We start from the raw sequence: 25,960 nt of genomic DNA, 5'->3' as shown, positions 1-25,960 counted from the left end.
GAGAGTGGCAGTGGGGCCTTTATTATTTGTTTACTCCCCCTACTTGTTACGCGTGTTTTTTATCAGATTTATAGCTGCAGAGCGATTGCACATCAAGGATTATGGAAGAACTGCACTTTTTACACTTTTTTCATACAGTTTCTCGATAAGCTGAGTAAGGTAGGGTTCCATTTGCTTCAAGACGCCCTCAGTGAAGAGCTTCCACAGTCTATATATAATACCCTTGTATGCATCAAAACTGGTGAAGTGTTTCGGTTGGGGATAACTTCTTATTTTGATCGCAAAACTTCTAACGAATATACCGATATGATCTGAAAAAAAAGTTCAAAAGTAAGAAGCACTATACTTTTGGTTCGTTCAACAAAACTTCTAACGAATATACCGATATGATCTGAAAGAAAAGTTGAAAAGTAACAAGCACTATATTTTTGGTTCGTTCAACGAAAAGAAGACAAACACAACAAAAAATAAACGTAAGTAGTTAGGCGTTTCCCTCCTATTGCTCGCTCGGGAGCCCCATTTAGGGTAGCGTTAAAGCATGCAGCAGTTCCCATCACGTAAGAACTCGCCTGAAATGTTTCTAGTGTGCAAGTGATGCACAAAACTAAGATTGCAACGCTGAAAATGTGTGGAGCGTTTGATCTTGGCAGAACGGTGTCCACCTCATTATTGAGCACTTGTGCTTAACATTTAACAAACTTGAGGAGACGGCGGCTAGTTCGCCGTGTTGCTCTCGGCGCTCTAAGACGTTTAAGAGCATTACGAAAACTTGCACGTGCTCCGTAATGTTTCTAGAATGCCCAGAGCCACAATAGACTTGTTCGTTCATGCAACGGATGAAAGCTGTTGGTGTGTTGGGCTGACTGGTGACATTGATAGACTCAGCGCGACAAATGAAGTAAACGCGTTGAGCGCGGATGACAGGGCGGACGCAGCGCCATTGTGGTGCCGACAGGTATAGGCTGCGACTTGTCATAACGCTCAACAGAACAGCAGGTGGAGCATGCCAAGAACAATGACACTGACATGTTGCATTAGCTGATAGAGTCGTTAGACTGGCAGAGCACGTCACCAGGAAATGTCTAAATGAGGAAAGAATCTAATCCGTCAGAAGACAAAGTGGAAGACCACGAACGGCCACCACGTCAAAACGGCGGGTTGTATGATACTGATCGCAAGCTTCACAACGTGCTTTAATATTGGTTGCTTAGCACAGTGTGCTTCAACAAGCAAGTTGGGGTTTTTAGTTAACCCGTCCTATTTCCGTAATACTGAATATCTTTCAATACTGAGCCAATTTGTTCGTGGCTGGGAGGGGGGGGTGTATGGAGTGCTTACAACTGGTGTAAAGGGTTAAGAAAAGCGCCTACAAAACGAGGAATGCTTTGCAAATGCACAAGTCGATGACAACATGTTGCCAAATAATTTACAGCAGCTGATGTATGAATGCATGCCTCTGTTTGTGCTGAGGTCCACTGGTGTCAACTGGTGTCACTGTCGGAACAGCAAAATGCTTCATGAAAAAATTACCATGTTGACAGTCAAGTGATCTCTCCTCACTCACTCTCTTTCTTTTACAAAGTGTCTATCATATAAGTTAATGCTGTCTCCAAAAGCCGCTCATGCACCAGGCAACACATCCCAAATCGATGGCCTGAAAAGTGCTATAAGTACGAGGTCTACGTTTAGCAATGCAGAAAACCACAAGTACTTTTGGCCCTCAAAGAGTGCCAACAACAAGCAACACATCAAAAGCTCGTACTGATCAGATGAAATTCTTCTGTTGATACATGTCGTTCAGGTAAACAATAATTTGTCTCAGGCAAGTGCCCAAAGGGGGTTCAGCCCCCTCCCACCCCCCTCCCAGAAATTAAGCGGCATACCTCCCCCATCCACACCCGCGCCACCACTCCTACACACATTCCTACACGCCGCCAAATCAATTTTGCGACTTGACAGCTATTTCGCGTCAGAAGAACTTCAGTTTGGCGTAGTTGGTGTTTACTGCATATTATATTGACCGCTGATATATACGAGGACAGGGGACGAGAACACACAAGAAAACCGCCCATGTCGTCATTTTGTGTTCTCTTCCCCGGTCCTCGTATATTTTAGTGGTCAATATGATATGCAGTAATTTGACGGCCAACATTTTGCTGTCTTTTTCCCTCCTTTTGGATGACGGTAGTTATCGGCATTTCCTGGGGTGGGAAGGCCAGTTTTCTCATCGATTCGTTGCCCACATGATCAACTCAGGAGGCACTCAGTCGTCAACATCTGAACAGTCACACGCCTTGCTCCGTTAGTTCGACCTTCTTTGTTTAGACTGATCCAAACACTACAAAAGGAATTCGGTTCGTAGACAGCTGGTCTCTATGCTCGGGAAAAGAGTTGCGGCTGGAGAAAACGCCAGTTGCGTTTAACTTTTTCTTTTAGTTCATTATTTCTTCCAGTAACAGCTCGCCGCGACGCTGGCAAATGCTCGTAACCATATAACCACGATATGGGTTAAATAAGATGGAAAATAAAATATTGCGACACAGCGTCCATCATCAAACCCTGAAGTAACCCTTAAACTGACTGTTGTGACGGTTACGCGCTACCTCGTCTGGTTTTGCCATAATTGTACAACAGTTTTCGTGCAAAATTGGCAACTGGAAACAAGAGTCGCAAGGAGTTGAAAATTTAAGCTATCTACTACGGGAGAGAGCCAAAGCAACAGCCAAACGGGAAGGAAAACCGAAAATTAGCAAATTGACCCGTTTAGTTTTTTATTTAGAGAGGAAGTAGAGAAAACGCCCTTGGAAGTGGAGAACAATTCCTTGTGTTTTGAATGATGCTTTTACGTCGCTATTTCTCTATTGTGCTTACTTGGGTGTTTTTCTAACATTCTGCGGTGGGCGTAGTACGTCTAGAACCGCAGCGTCCTGCGTTCTACGCGGTTGTACGGGACTGGAGGCCACGCATCGTTACGCAACTTCCTAAACAACAATACGAGTCGGTTTTGGCACATAACATGGCATAGCAGTAAACAAAGGATTTTAAAAAAATGTGACAGTTCCGCAATTATATCTTTCTCTATAAATCTTCCACAGCCAATTCAGAAAACACAACTAGAAATTTTTAGTTTACAGTTTAGCTTGTTTAATTGTTCTTGACAGTGTTGTTCCTGCGCTTCATTCCTGCGTGAGTCCATTTGATGTCGTTTCATGTCTGCCAAGTAAAGGAAAGGGGTATCTCACAGGCGCATATGTGTGAGATACATCTTATTTCATCTATTTGCGGGTTTACGCGTCTTTATGGTGAATGGTGGGCAACATTCGAATTTTTACTAGTAAAGGTTACCCCCCCTCATTTGCATAGAAAAGTTACCTTGGGTTGGGCCTACCCCCTCCGGAAAAAAAAATCCTAGGTGCGAACCTAGTTTGGCTATAACGAAAATTACAAAAAATTCATGGTGGAGGATTTAGGTAGTCTATCGTACGCGTCTTGCTTAAACTGCGCACACCATTTAAGCAAATAAGCATTATATGGCATGTCGTATTTATGCACTGCAATTAAATATCTATTTAGGAGCACCTAACTACCAAAGAATACCCTTAACCAGCCCTATTTGGAAACTTACCTGCCGTGGTTGCTTAGTGGATATGGTGTTGGGCTGCTGAGCACGAGATCGCGGGATCGAATTCCGCCCCCATTTCGATGGGGGCTGAATTCGAAAACACCCGGGTACTTAGATTTAGGTGCACGTTAACGAAACCCAGGTGGTCCAAATTTCCGGAGTCCCCAACTACGGCGTGTCTCATAAAATCATAAATTGCTTTTGGCACGCAAAACCCCCATATTTTAATTTCAATTTTATTTGGAAACATACTCAACCCATTACTAATACACAAGTCATCACTATCTCGAAGATCACAGTTTAACACTGAAATTCCAGCGCGGCTTCAGTAAAGGCTGCTGTTGTGGCACGCAGCTCGATGAGTTTTCTCATCACTTGTTTTCATCTACTGACGCCAGATTACAGGCCGACGCCGTGTTCTCATACAGCTCGAAATCTTTCAGTCGTGTGCGTCATATCAGATTCCTGGCTAAGTTTTCAGAACTAAGTATCCATTCCTTCGTTCTACAGTCAATAACTGATTCTAAACCTCTTGGCCACAGCGCACTTCTGCTAACAACTCTTACTGCACCTTTAGTTACTTCACGTCTGGTCTTCCTCAGAGAAGAGTGCTCGGGCTATTGCGATTTTTTGTGTATATCAATTACTTCGTACCCAGCTGTGTTTCATCTTGCATTTGACTTTTTGCCAATGATTGTGTACTTTATTGTAGCATTTCTTGTGATAACGATCGTGAAACTCTCCAAAACGATTTAGACGCAATTAATCTATCACGTAATTCTTAGTTGATGCCCCAAACTTTGCATTATATACATGTATGTCCGTTACGAACTGAGCCAACCGGGTTCCCACTTCGTATCATTTTTTATGTAATAGCGTTAAACTCGTTTCAACCGATAAGTATCTATGCGTTCATTTGCATGAAGACTTAACGTAGAACCATCACATTTAATTCACCCCTGCCGTTGCTAATCGCTCCTTTGCCATCGCGAGACGCAACGTATATCATGTTATATGGATACGGGTGAAGCATATATTGTCTACAACGTTCAATTTGCGCAAAAGTGGGCGTCTCGCTTCATCTTTTCGGATTATTCATCTTACACTAGCGTTTCATCAAGAAAAGCACAAGCCGATTTAGAAGAGCGATTTCTTTGCCGTAAATCAACGCGTCCTTACCTGTTTCACAAACTTTATCATCATGCATCTCTTCATGGTTATTTATGCCTGTAACCATCCACCAGCTTTCCACGCTAGGATTACCGTTTCAACATCAAGTGCATACCGTGCAAGACGTTACAGAATGCGCGCTTTTTCTACCCTGCACTATTATGTGCCTTCCGATGTTGCCTTCCCATGTTACCACTGAGCCCAAACCCTGTAAAGTTTCATGTAATGTTAGGCACTTTTAATTAGTTGCCTTTCTTATTATTTCTTGTTTGCTTATTTGTTAAGACTTCTTTTGAAATGCTTCATTTTTAACATAGTGTATGTGAGCGTGCGTATGTGAGCGTGCCTCTTTTCCCCCTACAACCGTGCTTTGTGCCTCACTTTTCATTGTTACACTTATTGTTTCTTACTAGCTGCCGTCTGTTAGCATTCTCTTATTCTGCACTTCTTCGTATTATTTCATGAAAATTTTACCTGGTAATCACTTCTTTGTTTGTACTGCACATCCCCCGCTTTATGTAATACCATCAACTAAGGGTATCTAAGGGTACTGTGAATAAATAAACAAATGAATAAGTAAATAAATGAATAGGTAAATATACAACCAATTGCATGGTACATGCAGATTCAAAGTAAACTATTTCTTCATGCACATTTTCTTCTGCACCTCTTAAAACAATATCTTATCTGTACACCTTATGAAGCAATGCTCTATAATTTCAGGTACATCGCGAAGACGAAAATTCGCCGAAAATAAAACATAGCTTTCTGAACAGTGATGTTTTCCAGGTAACGTTTCACTGTGCAATTTAAACAAAAACATTTTTAAGCGCAGGGATAAAGGCATCTGGCAACCCACTGAAGTACTTCCTCCTCTGAGAAATGAACTAACACCGAGCTGTAAAAAACTGAGTGGATGATACATATTTTTGTGGTCGCTTTCTGGAGACTGTGTACAGATATTTTGTAGAAAACAGAACCAAAATTAAGCGCGCAGCGATATATACTTGATACAGAAATCCCCACAACCAATGATGTTCAGAATGTCCGGATGAAACCACAAGGCTGCGTAGAGTATGGGCTAGCGGACTTGGTCTGGTATGGAAACAAGATAATTGTACGGGCACAACAGGCCATGGTTACCTACTGCAACTGCCCAACTATCATGCTTTTTGGGAGAGCGGATCAAGTACGCATGATTGCGTCGGGTGACGGACTAATAGTAGCTATGACTTTAGTCGTCGTACGCAGCCCCTGCCCTGCACTGTGTGCAGGGCAGGGGCTGCGTACGACGACTTTACAAAGGCTTTCAACCAATGTGGGCTGCCAATGCCGAAACCCAACATTGTATTGATGATTCAAGCCCAACTGTACCAAGCAGTCAAAGCACTACAAAGTTTCTTGATGAAATTGTGGAGGTATTTCCATCGTCACTTGAAAAGTACACCAGCCCCTAGTGACATTCCAACTCAAGGAACACGTAACACCTCCTTTCTGCAAAGCATGTTCCCTACTTTATGGACAAGGCTTCAGAGACGCTGGATCAAATTGTGGCGGACGGAGTCTTATCACCAATAACGATTGCGGAACGGCTCACCCCTGTAGTTTCTGTTATGAAGCCGGATGGATCCATCAGAATTTGTGGAGGTTTCCTTCTGACAGGGAACACCACTGCAGTTACGGAACAATATGCCCTACTACGGATAAAATACATTTTTGCATGACTAAACGGCAACCAAGTAATCACCACAATGGACTTGGCACAATGCTGCAATCAACTACCTTTGGATGACAAGGCTACAAGTTCACAGTGCTCAACAAATACAAAGGTCCATTCTTCTTCAACCAGATTCCTTGTGGAGTAAGTTCAGTGCCAGCTATCTGTCAAGTACAAATGGGCTCGCTCTTTAGTTAACTTCCGGGTGTACAAGTTTAATTTGAAGACATCATGGTAGCGAAGAAAAATACCAATCTCACAATGCTAAGACAAGTGTTGCAACGATTGCGGAAGAATTAATTTAAGCTGAATCGCAAGAACTGTACATTTATTAAAAGGGAAGTCGTCTTTCTTGGTTACCGCATGGATTCTTCTGGCCTGAAGCCCAAGGATTGTTTTATAGCAGCTGTGATAAGGGCCCCTACACCGACTTCGGTGACCAAGCTCAATACATTTCTGGGATTAATTAATTACTATGACAAGCTTTTGCCTAATTTGTTCGCGCGCCATGCTATACTGTACGACTTCCTAGAGAAGGGCGCCACATGAAGTGGCAGAACAAACTAGTGAAAGAGTTCCAGCAGGTAAGAGAAGCAATCCACGTTTCAAAGTTTTTAGTCAGCTTCAACCTGAGAAAAACCCTTGACATTTGAATACGAAGCATCATCAGTAAGAATGGGTGTGGCTCTTTCCCATCGGGTAAATAGAATAGACTACCCCGTAGGATTTGTTCCAGAACACTAAATCAAGTCGGACGAAACTACTCCCAACTGGAAATGCATGCTTTCGGACTTCTTTTTGGGCTGAGCAGATTTAAAATTTATTTGTATGGAAACAAAATCGCCATGGTGACTGGTCATAAACCATTAACGGGTCTCTTCAATCCGAACAACGCCATTCCTCCCATGGAGGTGGTCAGGATACACAGATAGGCTTTCCTGCTGGACAATTATTTGAATACCTGAGTACCGTAAGGGTAGGAGAACACCAATTCTGATGCACTGAGCCGACTGCCACTTCCAACCATGCAAGAACCTAAGTGCGTGCTGCACACTTACTTCTTAGCAAGCAAGACCTTCACAGCACGGGAACTAGTACAGCTGCCAGACATGCATGCTACGGTGCAGCAAGTCAAACAGTGGATTATTAAAGGTTTGGCCCAACATCTTAGTGGAATATTGAGAGCAATACCGGGCGTACTTCGACAAATGACGCGAACAATTGCGCAGAATTTGATTTTCTGGAGACATCTTATCGTCATATCCGCTGCTGCTGTCAAGCCCGTTTTGAGCTATTACATGATAAGCACTCGGGCGTGGCTGCTGTGAAAACTACGGCCATATCGCTGTTCTTGTTTCCAAACGTCCATGCAGAAATCTAACGCATGATACGAGCATGTTCAGTCTGTATAGAAGGTACATCAATGCCAGTTACAAATTAAAGGTGCAGCGGCCTGCAGCTAGATTTCGCCAGATCATTGGATGGGCGCATGATATCAGTTTCAGTAGATGCAGAGACTAAATTGATCGAAGCACTTCCTATGAAGACAGCCACGTCGCAAACCACTGTGGACGCTCCACGAGTCATCTTTAATAGTTTCGGTTTTCCCAAAACCATAGTAACCTAAAATGGGCCTCAGTTTACCAGCAAAACCTTCCGGGTCTTTATGAATCAGAACCACACACATCATCTCGCTACGACTCCATGTCATCCACAGACCAATGGCACGGCATCAGTGGTCTGTTCACACAGTCAAGGTTTGAGGGAAACGGGACAGGTGAAACTAGACGCACGGCTCGGCAGATTATTATGCACGTACCGACGAACTCCTGTCAAAGAAGGAAAGTCTCTGGCAGAGCCACTACTGGAGTACCAAATAAGGACCAATACAGACTGTATCACACCTTACAATCGAACGACATCAAGCTTCCGAAGACGAATGCATAGAAATAGGTACAGGGCTAAAGCGTGTAGACACGAAGCTAGAGGAGATCGACATGGATACGTGCGACAGTGAGGGAACAACAGGGAGCAAGGATGGTCGCCGTAGGTGCAGAACAGAAGGTTAATAGAAGACATTTTGATCACATACGACGAGGAGAAGTACGAGCCGAAACAGTTAGTGATCAACCGATGGAACAAAATTGGCAGACAAGCTATAGCGCGGTGCCAGGACTTTCCGGTGTTGTAGCGCAAACACATGACACCGCATAGTTGACCAGCATGATACTCTGGCGGTGAAATCCCCAACCTACGAGACTTCACTTCGAAAGTCAACTCGACAACGCAGAGCCCCTGCGCGCCTCGATCTGTAGAGGGAAAAGGACGATTTGTCTTCCGCTGGCAACATAGCTGCCACTCTGAGAATTCAACCGGGACTTCAGGCACGTGACGTGTGCGTCACGGGCCTGAAGTAGTTATCTTGTGTGTAGGTCACGACATATCAACAGACCTATAAACAACACCTGTCGCTCTCTATGTTTTCATATGTCTCCCTTTTTTAAGGGCTAATGAGGTTTCCAGTTTGACAGATAAACTGGTGAAGTAAGATAGGCAGGCGGAGGAAGAAAGCCGAATTCGTTGGCTTCACCATTTGGCACAACTTCCGCAATCGAATACGAGGCACAGTTCTTGCATTGTAGTAGCAATTATATGGGCACTCGAGGCACATTGCCGCCGTCGGCGGCCCCGTGAGGTTTCGTTTAAAGTCTAAGGGCGTTAAAATAATCGCCGTGCGCTCTGCACTTGATGTGCGAGTGAAATTGTGCAAGGGGAAGCCAGATATCACGGATTAATTTCGCGCCCGCAAGGGAGGAAAGCAGGAAGGAATCGCCCCGTCTTTCGTCGCACGAGGCTTTGGGGAATGGCAGGGAAGGTGGGGCGTGGTTTACTCCGACCGGTCAGGACAGCCTCGCACGCCCGCCCGGGCTGTTAGGTCTTTAGAGCCACCTGCGACGCGGACAGAATCTACAGGAACCGTGTTTTCGCAGCTTAGTTCACGCTGACGCGAGAAGCAGCACGGAGGTCAATTCATTTGCTGCTGCTGCCGTGCTTCCTCACTGCAGTGTTTTCGCTGCTAGTATTCGCAGTGATCTAATGTGGTGTGTTTATGTTGCTCGTGCGCATATGACACCGTGATTGGTAATTTAGTCAATATGCCTATGTTTACAAGCTTATACAGCCGATAAAACTATCCTTATACTTCTTATAGCTGTCTACTAATTTGCTTTCGCGACTGACGTTTCGCCTTTCGGACAAAACTGTGACTTTTATTTTTCGAAAGATTCCCGCCTCGCACCTGCGAACGTTCAATCTAACAATCACAGCCCAAAACAGTCTAAGGCTGACAACGCACTGTATTTCTCCATCTATGCTGCCACTGCTTCGCGTTACGGGGCCTGTCTTAAAACAAAGCCACAAAACTATAATATCTTGACAGACGCATCTCGCAATTCAGCAAGTATGAAAGTAAATAGGAACCTATTCATTTATGAACCGAAAAGGTATCACACGATACACTTCGGCATTATGTGGGATAGCAAATTTAAGCCATGCGGTTTGAAAGACTGAACATTTTAAATCCAATTGTGAATGAGAACGAAGGGAAACTTCGTTAATTGCGGGCTTATACCAACGTATCTACATAATAAATCATACACTCAATTTAGGTACATTCAAGCGCAGCTTACCTGAAATGGCCTTGTTTGAAATATAGACGCTTAAATAAGCAGGGTTCTTCTTATTGTAGTTGGTAAAAAAGAAATATAGCTTGAAGCTCTGGCTGGTATTGAATCCATCGTCAACAACAACGTTGTACCTGGCGTATGAGCCTGCCATATACAGGTAGCAGATACTGGCATAAAATGGGTGATTGCATTTGAAATTACAGCATATAGTGCTTTCTCCTGTACCATTGGGACATTTTATAGTCAGCATTCCTTCGGTCATGTTGAACTGAAACCGGATTTGGCTGCCGTTGACGGAAAGCCGCAAGTTTACAATTACGGGTTTAAGCTTAACTTCTTGAGCTGCTGGTACGTAGTGCGCCATCATTTCATGGTAATAACAGTTCCGACGCCCTGTAAAATTAAGAAAAAAATTTTGAAATGCCATGACCTCACTATAGCGCACAAATACAGAAGCACGAATTTCCACACCCTCAGTAGGGCCTCTGAATTCAATCATTCTTATACCGTTTTACTGTTGTGTTGGGTGTGAGAGCAACGTCAAGACTCGGTAGTGCAGCGTTTCTTTACCTTCTTCTCAATTACGTACATTTTTTTTACCAATAACCTTCAATTCGTTAGGAATTACCCGAGTTAGTAACTAGAACATTACTTTCCAGAAAAAGTAATGTTGTTTCTTATGTGTAGCTAATTCCGCCAATTATTTTATTTACCTATTACATCCGCAGGGCCTGACCGCATTGAAGAGGGAGGCGGGTAGGCTGCGCTATGCAAATTAGTACTTACAATAGGGTAAAATTTTTGAAATAAAGACAACAGAATAAAACAGAAGTTCATGAAGAGTGTACAAAATACATTTGTACAAGTATTTTTTTGTTCAAGGGGATGTCGAAGTGAATGGTAATTATTGTCAAAAATCGAAGCGAATAGTTCCAGTTGTTGTGGGGTTTGCGTGAAACCATTATGTATTAGCCAGACGTTGACAAATATAAAAAAGTTGGTTCTTTGTTGCAAATTGAAAACATGTTCATGTATCAAGGGAGTTTATTTTCAAACTGTCATTATGCAGATAGTTACATGACAAGTGAAAGTTCTACATTTCTTAGAACTCTAGCAGCACAGAAAAATAAAATTAAAGGCAGTCTACATAAAATGTTGGGGGCGTTAAGGCAGTATGATTATTTCGTGTTTGCCCTTCGTGTGTCGTCTCGGTGCTTTGAAGTGCGACCATGACACCGCGATGCCGGCATATTATACATCATCATAATCAGCAGCAGCAACAGCATGGTTACGCCCACTGCAGGGCGAAGCCCTCTCCTATACTTCTCCAACTACCCCGGTCATGTACTAATTGTGGCCATGCTGCCCCTGCAAACTCCTTAATCTCATCCGCCCAACTGACTTTCTGCCGCCCCCTGCTACGCTTCCTTTCTCTTGGAATCCACTCAGTAACCTTTAATGACCATCAGTTATCTTCCCTCATGATTACATGCCCTGCCATGCAGATTTCCTTTTCTTGATTTCAACTAAGATGTCATTAACTCGCGTTTGTTCCCTCACCCAATGTGCGCATTTCTTATCCCTTAACGTTACACCTATCATTCTTTCCATAGCTCGTTGCGTCGTCGTCAATTTAAGCAGAACCCTTTTCGTAAGCCCCCAGGTTTCTGCCCGTACGTGAGTACTGGTAAAACACAGCTCTTATACACTTTTCTCTTGAGAGACAATGGCAACCTGCTGTTCATGATCTGAGAATGCCTGCCAAACGCACCCCAGCCCATTCTTATTCTGATCATTTCAGTCTCATGATCCGGATCTGCGGTCACTACCTGTCCTAAGTAGATGTATTCTTTACCACTTCCAGTGCCTCGCTAACTATCGTAAACTGCTGTTCTCTTCCGAGACTGCTAAAAATTACTTTAGTTTTCTGCAGATTATCTTTTTAGACCCACCCTTCTGCTTTGCCTCTCCAGGTCAGTGAGCATGCATTGCAATTGATCCCCTCAGTAACTAAGCAAGGCAATATCATCAGCGAATCGCAAGTTACTAAGGTATTCTCCATTACCTCTTATCCCCAATTCTTCCCAATCGAGGTGTCTGAAAACCTCCTGTAAACACGGTGTGAATACCATTGCAGAGGTCGTATCTCCCTGCCTGACGTCTTTCTTTATTGGGATTTTGTTGCTTTCTTTATGAAGGACTACGGTGGTTGTGGAGCCGCTATAGATATCTTTCAGTATTTTTACATACGGCTCATCTACACCCTGACTCCGTAATGCCTCCACGACTGCTGAAGTTTCGACGGAATCAAACGCTTTCTCGTAATCAATGTAAGCTTTATATAAGGGTTGGTTATATTCCACACATTTCTCTATCACCTGATTGATAGTGTGGATATGGTCTATTGTTGAGTAGCCTTTACGGAATCCTGTCTGGTCCTTTGGTTGACAGAAGTCTACAGTGTTTCTGATTCTATTTGTGATTACCTTAGTAAATACTTTGTAGGTAACGAACAGTAAGCTGATCGGTCTATAATTTTTCAAGTCTTTGGCGTCCCCTTTCATATTGATTAGGATTATGTTAGCGTTCTTCCAAGATTCCGGTCGCTCGAAGTGATGAGACATTGAGTATACAGGGTGACCAGTTTTTCTAGAACAATTTTCCCACCATCCTTCAACAAATCTGCTGTTACCTGATCCTCCCCAGCTGCCTTCCCCCTTTGCATAGCTCCCAAGGCTTTCTTTACTTCTTCTGGCGTTACTTGTGGGATTTCAAATTCCTCTGGGCTATTCTCTCTTCCATTATCGTCGTGGGTGTCACTGGTACTGTATAAATCTCTATAGAACTCCTCAGCCACTTGAACTATCTCATCCATATTAGTAATGCTATTGCCGGCTTTGTCTCTTAACGCGTACATCTGATTCTTGCCTATTCCTAGTTTCTTCTTCACCACTTTTAGGCTCCCTCTGTTCCTGAGAGCATGTTCAATTCTATCCATATTATACTTACTTATGTCAGCTGTCTTACACTTGTTGATTAACTTGGAAAGTTCCTTCAGTTCTATTCTGGCTGTAGAGTTAGAGGCTTTCATACATTGGCGTTTCTTATTCAGATCTTTCGTATCCTGCGATAGCTTACTGGTATCCTGTCTAACGAAGTTACCACCGACTTCTATTGCACACTCCTTAATGATGCCCATAAGACTGTCGTTCATTGCTTCAACACTAAGATCCTCCTCCTGAGGTAAAGCCGAATATCTGTTCTGTAGCTTGATACGGAAATTCTCTATTTTTATATAGAGGTATATATTTCATTTATATAGATATATTTCATATATAAATATATTTTCCATTTTCCGTCGACGGCAATGCGATTACTACAGAGCAAAATTGAGCAATGAGCCGACAGACCGTATTTATGATGTCAAGTTTCTGCAGCAACCTGTGGTTGTCATTTTAAGACTTCCGTTAGTTCTGCTTGTTGTGACATAATCTAGTATTTTCCCATAATGCTATGCACCCGCTAGCAAAACTAACGCTGTAGCAAGGTGTCATGATCATATCTGTACGACGCCGACGCACAAAACACTGGAATGAAAAGGAAGGAAAACTTCGATGGAACGAACAAGTCGGCATGACGACAATGGCGTCACGACGCTGACATGAGGACAATTGCATGATTACGACTATGTGACAACAACCGAATGACAAAGCTGCAATGACAATTGCACGAAGCGGACGGCATGGTTACTGTGCATAATCTTAAGAACAGCGCAAAAGACAAGGATAGGAAAGAAGACCGGACTGACGTTGTCGCCTCATCCTGTGCTATTGTCCTGTAGTCTTCATTTCTGTCCTTGTTATTTTTGCGCTCTTGTTAAGATGAAGCTTACGTAACCAACTTGCCGAAATGTCTGTTCTCCTAAATTATTCCTATGACATGACAAAAGACGCATGATAGCGATTGTCTTAGGACGACGCCATAACGACCATAACATCACAATGACGGCATTCTCAATGAAGACAACATAATTAAGATATTGTGACGAAGGATTGACGTCTATAGAATGACGAGGGCAGTATGATAACAATGGCTGGACGGCAATGGGATAACGTTACTGAAGTAATGGCAGTGGGAATAAGACAGCGTGACAATATGCGGTTGATGAAGCTGGAATGACAATGATGCAACAACCACGCTGACGTCACCATCGTGAACACATACCTGGAAGTAGAAGGAATTAAAGCTGGCCATATGGCCGGCGCGGACGGTGTGACGACGACGGCACGACTAGAGACAAATGAAAAGCTGAAATGAGAACTCTGGAACGACTATGAGGTCATTACGACCTCGAGCAGATATGAAAATTGAGCAATGCAGCGACAGACCGTACTTATTAAGTCAAGTTTCTTCGGCAACCTGTAGTTGTCGTTCTAAGACGTCCGTTGATTTGGCTTGTTGTGAGATAATCCAGTATCCTCCCATATTACTGTACATCCGCTTTTAGACCTATTAGATAACTTGACCCACTGGGTCGCCTACGAGGCATGACGACGGCGGCATGACGAGAGTCAGATGACAAAGCTGGAATGACGACGATGGAATGGACGGACGGACTCAAGACCCCTCAAGTAAACAAATAATGGTAAATGCATTAAAGGAATGACAGTCTTCAATGTTGCTTCCGTTCTGAACTCATTCATTGCGACCACTGCAAGCTCTCTCCGAAGAAAATGGCATTTCATGCAAGCGACACTTCTTTCGATGTGGACAACGTGATCTTCCACTGGTATGCTAATGCATGCTTTATGCATACTGTTTAGTACATGCACAGACTCCACCACCCTTACAATCTAAATAGCACATGAAATCCCTTGCAACTTGCCAAATTGAAAGTTTGAAGGAAACCTGGAGCAGTTTGCTTGGAAAAGTAGTTGAACTGAACTTGCCCAGTTCGTGATCTACGGTTTGTAAGCTATTTAAACGAACGCATTTATCCACATGGTTGCTTTAATGCGAACGGATGCACCAGCGGGGACTGCGTTGGGCGAGAAATCGCCTGCACTTCGAGCATTTTGGTAACGCAATTTCCCAGCGCTATCATCTGCTTTGCGGAAAGTGTGACCTGTTCAATGGTGTCTGAGTAATCAACCTACAATGTCACACAGGTCCACTAGGAAATTTTTAGCGTAGTTTAGGTGTGTAAATTTTCGCAAAATAAATAACCACACAGTCTGTCACAACTGCGACGATGGCAGTGAAAACACCTAAAAATTATCTGTAGTATTGATGTACCTGATACAACCTAATCAAATATAAAATTTTATCGATGCAGTAAAAATCAACTTTTTTGGTTTCATGCATAATTACACTTTCCACGTGCGTTCCACTGGTCACTTCCGCAAGTATGTCAACGACTGGAACGCCATACTAGCAAGTCACGCTATGACACGTCAGCACTGCATTGGTCACTTCTTTGTTAGCTACTTAATCGCTTGACAATGGCGACTTCTGCGGGGGAGAAGGAGGTGAAGGAAAAATATTTATTGAAAAAAAAGGACAAGCAGGTGCCTTTATACTTGTGCGGGGAGGAGTCCTCAGTCCAGGGCTCCTGCCGCTTTTGGTGTCTTCCGGTCCACCGCACCAGTTGCTGCTGGTCGCGAGGGTCCGAGCTAGTCAGCATGGCCTGCCAGTGCTTGGGTGTGGGGTTGGGTATTTGCGGCGCTGCCTTTACACTACTACATGTGGTGTTCTACAGGGAGGCTACAGGAAGTGTATAACAGCTGTGTCTTACCAGTACTCACGTACGGGGTAGAAACCTGGAAGCTTACGAAAAGGGTTCTACCTAAATTGAGGACGACGCAACGAGCTATGGAACGAAGAATGATAGGTGTAACATGAAGGGATAAAAAAGAGCAGATTGGGTGAGGGAACAAACGCGAATTAATGACATCTTAGTTGAAATCATGAAAAAGAAATGGGGGGGGGGGGCATGGGCAGGACATGTAATGAGGAGGGAAGATAACCGATGGTCATTAAGGGTTACGGACTCGATTCCAAGGGAAGGGAAGAGTAGCAGGGGACGGCAGAAAGTTAGGTGAGCGGATAAGATTAAGAAGTTTGCAGGGACAACATGGCCACATGACCAATGTATTTGGAGGAGTACGGGAGAGACATGTGCTCAAGTGAAACTCTTGCTTGGGCTAGTTGGTTCATGCTTGAAGTAGTAAAGGCAAGGCACAGAAGACCAGGACTCAGGAAGAAGAACTCAGACGCCGGTCTCAGGCACCGGTCCTGTTGTTTATGTTCTTCTTCCTGAGTCCTGGTCTTCTGCGCCTTGCCTTTACTACTTCAAATGGGAGAGACCTTTGCCCTGCAGTGGGCGTAACCAAGCTGGTGATGATGACGCTGATTATTATGACGTTGCATTGTAAAGGTACGTGCGCCATAGATGAGGCCGTGTCCCCCTTTTGTGGCGTCCGGGAGACATTAGCTCAGGCTATAGCTTGTGCACCCTGATTTCCACGGAAAGACTGGTGTTCTAGAGCCCATACTATTTGAAAGTCTGGGAATTGGGAGGCTTGTTTGAGGGGTCGGTAGGCGATGGCACTTATTCTGCCTACGGCAAAGCTATGGCAAAGCTTCCTAGGAGTCAGTAAAAATTGTTACGTGCTCATTGGTTAGACCAGTGTTCAAAGCGATGGTTGTCTCCTGCGCTTCGAGGGCGCTGGCAGTGCGTGCCGTCATCGAGACCACCTCTTGCAGGTTATGGTCGATAAGCCATGCCGGCATGGCTGTTTTTTGGGGATACTGCGCGGCATCTGTGTGTAGTGTGATGGGGAGACTACCATATTTTGTCTGGAGGGTGTTTGCGCGAGCTTGGCGACGACTGGCGCAATGTTCCAGGTGCATACTTCTGAAGAATGCGGCTACCTTGATGTGCTCCCGGATTTGTGGCCATTGCCGTGCGTAGGGTAGCCTTGGCGCTTGGACTGTTCTTGTTGGTGTGAGGGCTAGGCGTTCTCTTTGGCTTGTGAGGAGGGCGTCTGTGATTTCTTTTAATGTTATGGACTTCTAAGGCTTGGAGCTTGAATGTAGCTTTTTCCGGTTGCAGGGCGAGCGCTTGCTTGTATGCTTTCCACAGAAGCACGTCTAATTGATCTTTCTCTTTGGGAGTGACAGGTAGGTACGGGGCAGTGTAGGCGATGCGACCGATTATCAGGGCATGGACGAGATGTGTTATGTCGCCTTCTTTCAGCCTGTGTTGTTTGGTGGTGATACGGCTGACCATTCACATGATTTGGAAAGTGGTCTGCTTGAAACGTTGGATGGTGTATTCGCCTCCGCCGCCTTCTTTTATGTGGAGGCCTAGGATTCCGACGTGGTTTACTGTTGGTATTTCTTTGCTGACGAGAATGAGCGTGATGTGGGGTATTTCGATGAGTTTTATTCGTGATTTCTGCCGAACGACTAATAATAGGGGGAAGACAAAAGCTTGTATAACGTATTATCGCGTTAGTCACCATTTCACCCTTTCGGCAATGACAAAGGAGGACGAAAGGCCACCTACGGCTCCTAATCCCCATATTTTCAAAATTTCTGTCGTGACTTTCCGTAGCCATCCATGAGAGCGCTCGTGGTTCATTTATTATTGGCAGTTATAGCCTAACACTGACTGATGGCTGTGAGACTCCTCTGATTTTACTAATGAATCCTGGATCTTCCACGTCGTTTTGGTGGGACAAATGCATGTCCTCAACCTTCGGAAAACTACATAGACAAATATCCATCCACGTCGAATAAACGCTTCGTAAATGACCTAATGTCGTCGCATTCCTGTATTATGCTATCTACGGAGTTTAATCCGAAGTAGATGAGCGTGTTTATTTATGTGGTTTGTCGTCGCAGTTTGTATTACGTCATTACATTTTTATGCATCAAGTGCATCTCAGGACCTAAACAATTTTGCATGAGTGCTACTTCGCACCGTAGATGACCAAAGGCCTGCGCATTTCTTCGTTATGCTATCACTGGAGCTTTATCGGAAGTGCATGAGCATGTTGGTTGTCGGGGCTGGCCCCGACAACCAACATGCTCATGCACTTCCGATAAAGTTTATTTTACTTCATTACATTTTTATACATCGTGAATCTCAGGACGTGAACAGTGTCGCAGGCGTGCTATTTGAAATAAAGTACTACTGGAGAAAACAACAGTATGGACTTAAGGTTTAGAAATACCGTATTAGGGCGTTCTTACCGGTGCTGTCGGCCAGAGATATATCTAGGGGACATGGTAAAAGAAAAAAGAACGTGTCAATCAGTCAATATTTCCTGATAAGGAGAAACAAGGAATTAATGTGCACTTAAATGTTAGAAATTAATGTTTTAATCAGAGAACCGCTTTTCTTTTTTTAACTTGCATTGTACTGGATGTGGTTGGAAACGAATCTATGTTTTCCTGTTATTTGGAGATTCTTGCTTATTTATTTATTTATTTATTTATTTATTTTTGCAATACTACCCTCTGCCTTTCGGCAGCCAGGTCAGCAGTGGTTAATAATGAACTACAAGCGTTACATTAGGTTCAGATGCTTACGTTTAAGAAAAAAAGAGCACAAAGTCATAGAGAGAAGAGCAAATGGCTTTCGGGCACAAAGTAAATATGACTTTCAAAAACCAAAGTGAAGACACTTGCGCGAAGGTAAAATATTCAATGATTACTGAACATTGCGTCGATGAATTAGCTACATGATTTACGGACAAGTGTGGTCATTAAAAGAAGGAACAAAAATATGTATGGCAGTAGTATTACCACAGAGTGTGCACCGCTGATACGGCAACTTAAAGAGAATGCAGCAACTCTGGTGTATTTTCATTTCATTTCTTTAGGAGCACATTTTTTTGTAAATGCACTTTCGGTGTGAGTTACAGTAAAGGTATAAAGCCGAGCCTAACTGTTATTTTATTCCAAAGCGTCTTTGCTTGATTCCCTTATTCATATGTGCAATTACCACAGGGTACATCGCAGGCCAAATTAATCGCAGGCTAACTCAAATGCTTAAGTTAGCCTGCTTGAGGTATATTCGCGACGTATTAGCAATGCGATAAGTTTCCACATTTCTTCATAGGAAACACTGAAATTAAGGGAGAGACAAACACTGTAATAAATTTTCAAGGGCGCACAAGTATGTTTGTAAGCGAGTACTTAATTACTATGTGAATGTCAAATTCTAATGCGAAGAATGGTGACATTTTCGTTTACATATATATATTTACATTCCGGTGACATGGAAAACACCTGAGGGAAATTTTGATCCTCTTCTTCACGGCTCATATTTTGGCTTCGACGCCGTTCGCCTGTGGGTTACCTAAATACAATGCGCAACCCTGGAAGCACGAATGATGTAGCACGCATGTTCGAACGAAAGATAGAAATGAAGGCCCCCATCTCAGTGGGAGCACTGTCTTCTCATTTATGCCTAATTAAAATCTCACATGAAGCTGGTATGCGAGACAGTGTACACGAGGGTCTTTCGTTTGAAGCTAAAGCGCTGAAACTGCCTGAAAGTGTACATGTATTTTAACACTAAAGCGACTCACTGAGCCGAGGAAAGCGCATGTTTTCTACACATAGACTTCGTCAAGATGGCGACATCTATAACAGTGTTGTGTTTATTGGTGCAGAACTCGCACAACAACAAAAAAGGCTAAGTCAAACCTTAGTACTTGTCCAGACCGAGTCAGTGGAGTGGCTGCACCAAAAAGACCTCTGGATAACTATTGGCGTGCATGACAGCGTAAACCTTCCTCACGAGTTTCAGCTCTCCTTTGGCCACCTCTTGACCTCTCGTGCAGCTCTGCCGCCTGAGTGGTTGGGAATGGTTAAAGAAGAGCTGCTCTCCAGAGATTTCGTAAATTAATTAAATATAATGCCTCTTGTGGCATTCAAGAGCATTTAGGTTCTTGCACTGGAGCTTCTCTGAAATTCAGAACGTCTTCAGCTCCTGTGGTTGACGCGAGAGTTTTGGAATTCATGTTAGGTTTCCTAGCGTTTGCAACAAGACCAGGGTGTCTGGTCCTTCAATATCTTGATACAATGTTTAATTATCATTCCTGCTTAAACGCTCACGAGCCTTCTGACAAGGACAATAGAGATAGTGCAGAGAGTTCTCTCATTTCATTTCTGTAGGCGTCATTGGCTACCAGACTTGGCCAAATAGTGTCCTTTCGGGCGTCTGTTTCGAAATTGAAACAGCTTTGAGAAAATAAGCCTCCTTGGCCGCTGTCTCTTCAAGCTTCTTTATAAGAGAAGACAACTCTGCAATTATTACAACGCAGGTTGCCCCTTAACGTGGGAACTCAGCGTGCATCACCTAACGCACCTGTGTTTTTACAGCACGCAACGAGGCTGCTGACATCGTCTACCACACAGCAATGAAGTTCAGCGCAATGAAGAGCTCTGCTCGAACCGTATGGGAATTCGTGAAACTGGTAGTCTTCATCGAGAATTCTACCAATGTCTACACAGGACTACTCTTGTGTGAGCCTGATAGACTTTGTGTAGGGACGCCACGAACCTTAACTAATCCTCACGGGGTTAGTGCAAGTTTGGTTGACGTGGCATGGTGATGCAAGCCATAGACTTAACGAGTCATCATCATAATCGCGTGTATTGTCAAGCTTTTGCGAAAATTAAAGGTTACGTGTTACAGGACCCTGAATTTTATAGCAGACGCAAAGCCTTAGCAGATCTACTGAAGCTCAGGTGGACCCCACACGGAAACGCTAGGGATATTGTGTGCTATCGAGCAGACTGAATTTTTCTAGGGAAAGTTTGTCAGCTCGCCAGGAAATTCTTCCACACTGTGTATAATACCTGCAATCTGATTCATGAGTCCTGTCGGCGCACTCGTAAAGCGAGGGGTATAGTTAATAAGCAGCCTCAGGCGTCTACATCAACGACGCGTTTTCCACGTCAATCTTGCCTCTATGCGATGTAACGGGCTGCTGACGATTTCAAAAAATATAAATGGGTTTTGGGTGGAGCCAACGCCACCATTTTTTATAAGTCTTTCTCCACCCCTAGCTAGAAGCAGCTTTCGGGCTGGTTCTCCTTAGTGTCATCAACAGCGAGATACAATTCATGAAGGCTTGTATTGGAAGTGTGGTACTCCCGTTAACGCATAAAACCTCAAGGGGAGCTTGAATGCGTGCTCTTGCAGAAAAACATATTTCCTTACCTGCAATAACCATTAGTATGACACCAATCAGGAAGTGCATATCTGAAAGCAATGTATTTTATCTTTACACAGCGGAAGGCACCTCCATTACTATTAAAAGATTATTCACAACAAAAATTTTCTCGTAAGAGATCCACCAGCAGAAACGCATGCAGAGTTCATATAGCTGAGACAATAACGGGACCTTCAAATTATTTATGCTTGTTATCATATAGTGGTAAGTATGTGACACAAATTGTTCCGTTACGCCGAGGACAACTTGTTTTTCTGACATAACGGAAAGCCGCACTGGTAATAGTTATCACTCAGATTTTTATCACTTATTCAGTCAAGATTATTGGTCAAATACTTATAAACAAATTGCATTAAGAAAAGTGCGCGTAATGACACGAGCTGATCTCCCTCAGAGTGGGGATAAAGAAGTAGAAAACTGCTGAAAATGTGCTAACATGGTGGATAACAGCTTAGACAATGGCACTAAACAGATTATCAATACAGGAAGAGGACAACAGTAGGCGAAGTGCACTAAAAGTCAGCTATGCAACTTTACCGAGGGATCTGTTTTACGAAACGAATTCTTATTAAAGGCATCTTATAGTAGATATCGCCGTTCTCTGACATCACATGGATTAGTACTTACAGAGGCGACTACTATTTGCGTGAGGAATAGCAGAGTGATGCTTGGTAAGTAATATTTGACAGTGCTGCTAAGTGTTAGGTGACAGATCATGCTAATGACTTTTTCACAAAATCCGTGCCAAGCACAAGATTTCTGCTATACAGACGTTACTTGTTTTCTGTCCTTCATTACCGCGGTAGAGGCAATTAAGTGCTCATGCAATGATAACATACAATGGCACGCATTGAAATTTCTCTAATTAGCTAGCACTACCCTACAGTGCATCCTGCAACTGGTATGCGCCGCCCGAGTTATCTATCTAATGTGATGGGCTTGCGAGATCGACCACATATGTACATTTAATAGCTCTGTTTTTCATTAAGTAACACAATTTATCTAATAGAAAAGAAATAAGAGTAAATGGAAACCTTTCGTAATAGTTCTCGGTGTTCGAAACCAGATGAGGGTTTATGCAGACGCGTAGTTTTAGAAACTATTTCGATTATTGTTTCAGAAAGACAAAGCGTAATTGTATACGGGGAGTTTAGCCTAGCGGCAGGCATGGCAGGCTACTGCAAGTGAGGTAGTAAGGAATGAAAGAAAGCGAGCGAGAAGACAAAACATTCACAAGAACATGTGAATGCTTTGCGCATCGTATGGAGTAATGGCACTGAAATTATTAAGCATGCTCCGGTTGCCTGTTACGGTATCGCTACCCACAGAGCAACGAACGTTTAATGTGGGAGACCACCATTTCGAACTTTTCAGATTCTTTCGATTGCCGCTTTGCGCACACGTAATCGCTTGCGATGCATACTCTAAAAGCGTCACGTGAACTTGCTCCCTTCTCACTGAATTCCCTCTGCTTTTTGTCGCCTCTGCAGAGCGGTTCGAAAATGGCCGGCGTAGTTTCTTTCCACGAGTAAAATAGTAATTGCACAGAGAGTTTTTTTTTGTAACACGCTGCACAGCCCACTCCGGCTGGACTTGACGCATTCGACTTGTTCCGACGTATTCGTCTGTATTTGCTTTCTTCAGTATTCGTACGTTTTTGTTATTGTTTTCATAGTTTAACACACCGCACCTCTCTTGCGAACGACAATGAACAACAACCTGACATTTAGAAGTGGCAGTCGCGTTCTTGTTCGTTTGGTTCACGTAGACTGCGGCTGACTGCCTTCGCCCGTGTCTTTTCTTTCTTTATTTATTCTTCTGTGTTTCTTTTTTGCTTTGCGGGGACAATAAAAAATGACGCGGTTTCTAACAAACACGGCAAAATTTCTCGAGTCAGCAAGGCTGGGAAAAATCCAACCAGTATTGGCGTGGGCGCAACTTCACGGCTGTCTTTCCTGCTCTGAATGCATACTTTCTAACGACACTAAAGAGAGAAAAAAATATTTTGTTTTGTGTCCGTAAACTACTATCCTATAATTTCAAAGAGACCACTCTTACCGCGATACGACGCTCGGTAAGCGAGAAGAAACGCATTACTGAATGACGGGGCGGCGACGCCTCCGTGAAGTTCCAGCGCCAGCTGGCTGCAAAAGTCACAGATTTGGACAGCGCTTGCAAGACCCCAATGAATTCTGTATCGGTAAAGAAAGAATGCATTCTGTTCTAAAGGAGCCAAAAAATTTAGCACAGCGAGTTTCGGGAACTTTTGCTGAGCCAACGCGCGGCCTAAATACGAAGTAACACTTCGGAATTCGTCACGTCACAGTGATATACCGCCATTGGAAATTCGGAGCGAAATAAAAAAACAAAACACGGATACATTGAGCTTAATTTTCTCTTGTAGTAACCAACCTATTATTTCGAATTTGGCGCCAACGGAGATTTGAAACAACGCATTATCCCTCTGAAGTGATTAAGTGTTTTGCTTTAGTGGCCCTTTATGCAAATAAACGGAGATATAGAAGGTGAGTTCTCTCAGCAAGGCATACACTGAGTCACCGTTGTTTGTTGCTAAAACCAGCCAGTCATGTACGGGGTGCATAAAAGTGCGCATTACACACCTGCTGCGCACGAAGCTTGACTGAAGCGCCAAGCTTCTTAGTATTCTTGAAAATAGCAGGCGGCAATAACACGTATATTTTTTTATTTGCAATACTGCCGCTCTCAGTGAGACCAAAGCATGGGGGCGCAGTAAAACAAAGAAAGAAAGAAGGAGAAAGCTTCCTTAACTAACACAGAAATCACCAATGATACAATACATTTGTTTGGTGTAACAATATGGCTATAACAATATAACAATGTAGTTCGCATAACAATATAACAATATTGTATTACCAGAATTTATATAAAATATAGCCAGTCAATGAGCCCTGTAAGATTAGGGAGGATCATTCGTTCTTTTCTTGTATTTTTAAAAGAGAACATTAAACACGTGGTTACGCCGAGGCATGGCGACTCTCAACCCACGAACGAGCGGCTAAAAGTTGTGCTCTAAAATTGTTCATAGCTGATTTCTTGGCACCCACTTACGAAGTGGTCATCGCTATCGAGCCATCAAAGCCCCGCTTCAATTTGCGGTCATCATCTTGCGGATGTGCTGTCGGCGCCCTTCAGCCGTTAGCCATTTGCACTTAAACGACTAATCGCAATAAACGACCGCGAACGTTCACGTTTCTTGGAAAAGGGGGTCAAATATGTGACGTAATTTAATAGAACGCTGAATGCAATTCAGCCATACAAATATGCTGGTCCGGTGTTAAAGAACTGTGTCTATACGGTACGCAATATCAAACACATAGATACGCATGAATTTAAGCGTCAAAAGCTTTCTCTGCATATCGGAGAAGTCTTCGACTCCCCTAAGCGATGAAGAAGTGAGCAGCACTTCCTAGCGCTTATATGGAGGCCGCCTGTAGAAACTTCCCGGAGAGAGAGGGAGAAAATTAATTACAAGGTAAATGCTCAGCGGTCGGACTTCCAAGAGAAGTTTGCAAATCTGAAAGCCTGCCAAGTTTATGTAATTCACGCGTAGCTGCGGGATGCTGAATTGTGGGAACTAGGCAACCCATGAACATGCTTTCATGACTTTGTAGCCTGCAGTTCCTGCCAAATTGAGGTACTCAAAGCTGTGTCGCCTGTCGGAGATTGTTCTGTCAACAGTGTTACTGCTTACATGCAATTGGTTGCTGAAAACAGTGAAATTGAATTACAGTGAGCATTACCGAGTAAACAAAATAATCTTTCGAGGTTACCATAAGACGCAATTGATCAAAAAGTAATTTATGACGTGTAATTCGTTACCCAAAACTATGTTGCCCAGATAGTTCTAAGTGGGCTCCTAGGTAGCTTGGCGGGTAGGTCATTTTCGGTCATCTCGCTGCCCGCCTAAATACTTATTCACCATGACGTACCCGATGGCCGGATAGAAGCGTTATAGACAGGTCCCTATACAATATACTATATTAGTGTCTGTGTATTTATCATTTCTGCCTACCATGTATTTGGTTGGCAGCAATACATTTAGCACCTCTTAGGCATGTAGGGCCCTCTGGATTGTACTTTTCGGCGATAAGGTAGCCTCGCTGCCTGCACGATTATGTGAGTGAGCTATGTCAAATGCTCGGTTGCGATTGTCGAAAGCTTGAATCCTCACCGTTTTTTTTTCATCTAACGATGGTGTGTCTAATTCGACCTCCTCCAGTGCACTACATCTGCAGGCTTGTAGTGACGACTAAGACCGGCAAAAGATACTGAGAGTGGGTGGTGCTATATTAATCCAGGTACAACCAAATTAGGAAGACCCACTAAGCTTAAGCAAAGACACTCCCTCACCAGAACAGGAATTGGCCTTCCTGGTGCAGTATTCTGCCACTGATGATTCCTACCAATAGACCATGGCCCTCAGTCCCCAGCAGCTGAAGAGCACCCGACCAAGGCGGCGGTGAGACCT

The 25,960-nt window shown here is 43.6% G+C and overlaps 1 protein-coding gene across 1 annotated transcript; it reads right to left on the bottom strand.

Annotated features, from left to right (window-relative positions):
* Window positions 1–11: 11 nt before the first annotated feature.
* LOC142584273 (uncharacterized) lies at window positions 12–25,960 on the bottom strand. Its single transcript, XM_075694414.1, has 5 exons — window positions 25,843–25,960; window positions 21,438–21,479; window positions 18,455–18,478; window positions 10,199–10,588; window positions 12–311 (listed from the first exon to the last, which is right to left on the bottom strand). The coding sequence occupies exons 2-5, from the start codon at window positions 21,475–21,477 to the stop codon at window positions 100–102; spliced, it is 666 nt and encodes a 221-aa protein (XP_075550529.1). The 5' UTR covers window positions 21,478–21,479; window positions 25,843–25,960; the 3' UTR covers window positions 12–99.

This window comes from Dermacentor variabilis, chromosome 6, assembly GCF_050947875.1.
Source record: "Dermacentor variabilis isolate Ectoservices chromosome 6, ASM5094787v1, whole genome shotgun sequence".
In the NCBI taxonomy this organism is placed as follows: domain Eukaryota; kingdom Metazoa; phylum Arthropoda; class Arachnida; order Ixodida; family Ixodidae; genus Dermacentor; species Dermacentor variabilis.
Note: the sequence above shows the minus strand (reverse complement) of the source record. Positions and strands in the feature narration are given on the sequence as shown.

Bases quoted from the DNA above. Each gene is read 5' to 3' on its own strand.
- LOC142584273 (XM_075694414.1), bottom strand. From the start codon at position 21,477: ATGCACTTCCTGATTGGTGTCATACTAATGGTTATTGCAG. The intron at 18,479-21,437 runs GTAAGGAAATAT...CATGTCCCCTAG, and splicing joins CATACTAATGGTTATTGCAG to ATATATCTCTGGCCGACAGC. The intron at 312-10,198 runs GTAAGCTGCGCT...CTTTTTTTTCAG, and splicing joins TTCAAACAAGGCCATTTCAG to ATCATATCGGTATATTCGTT.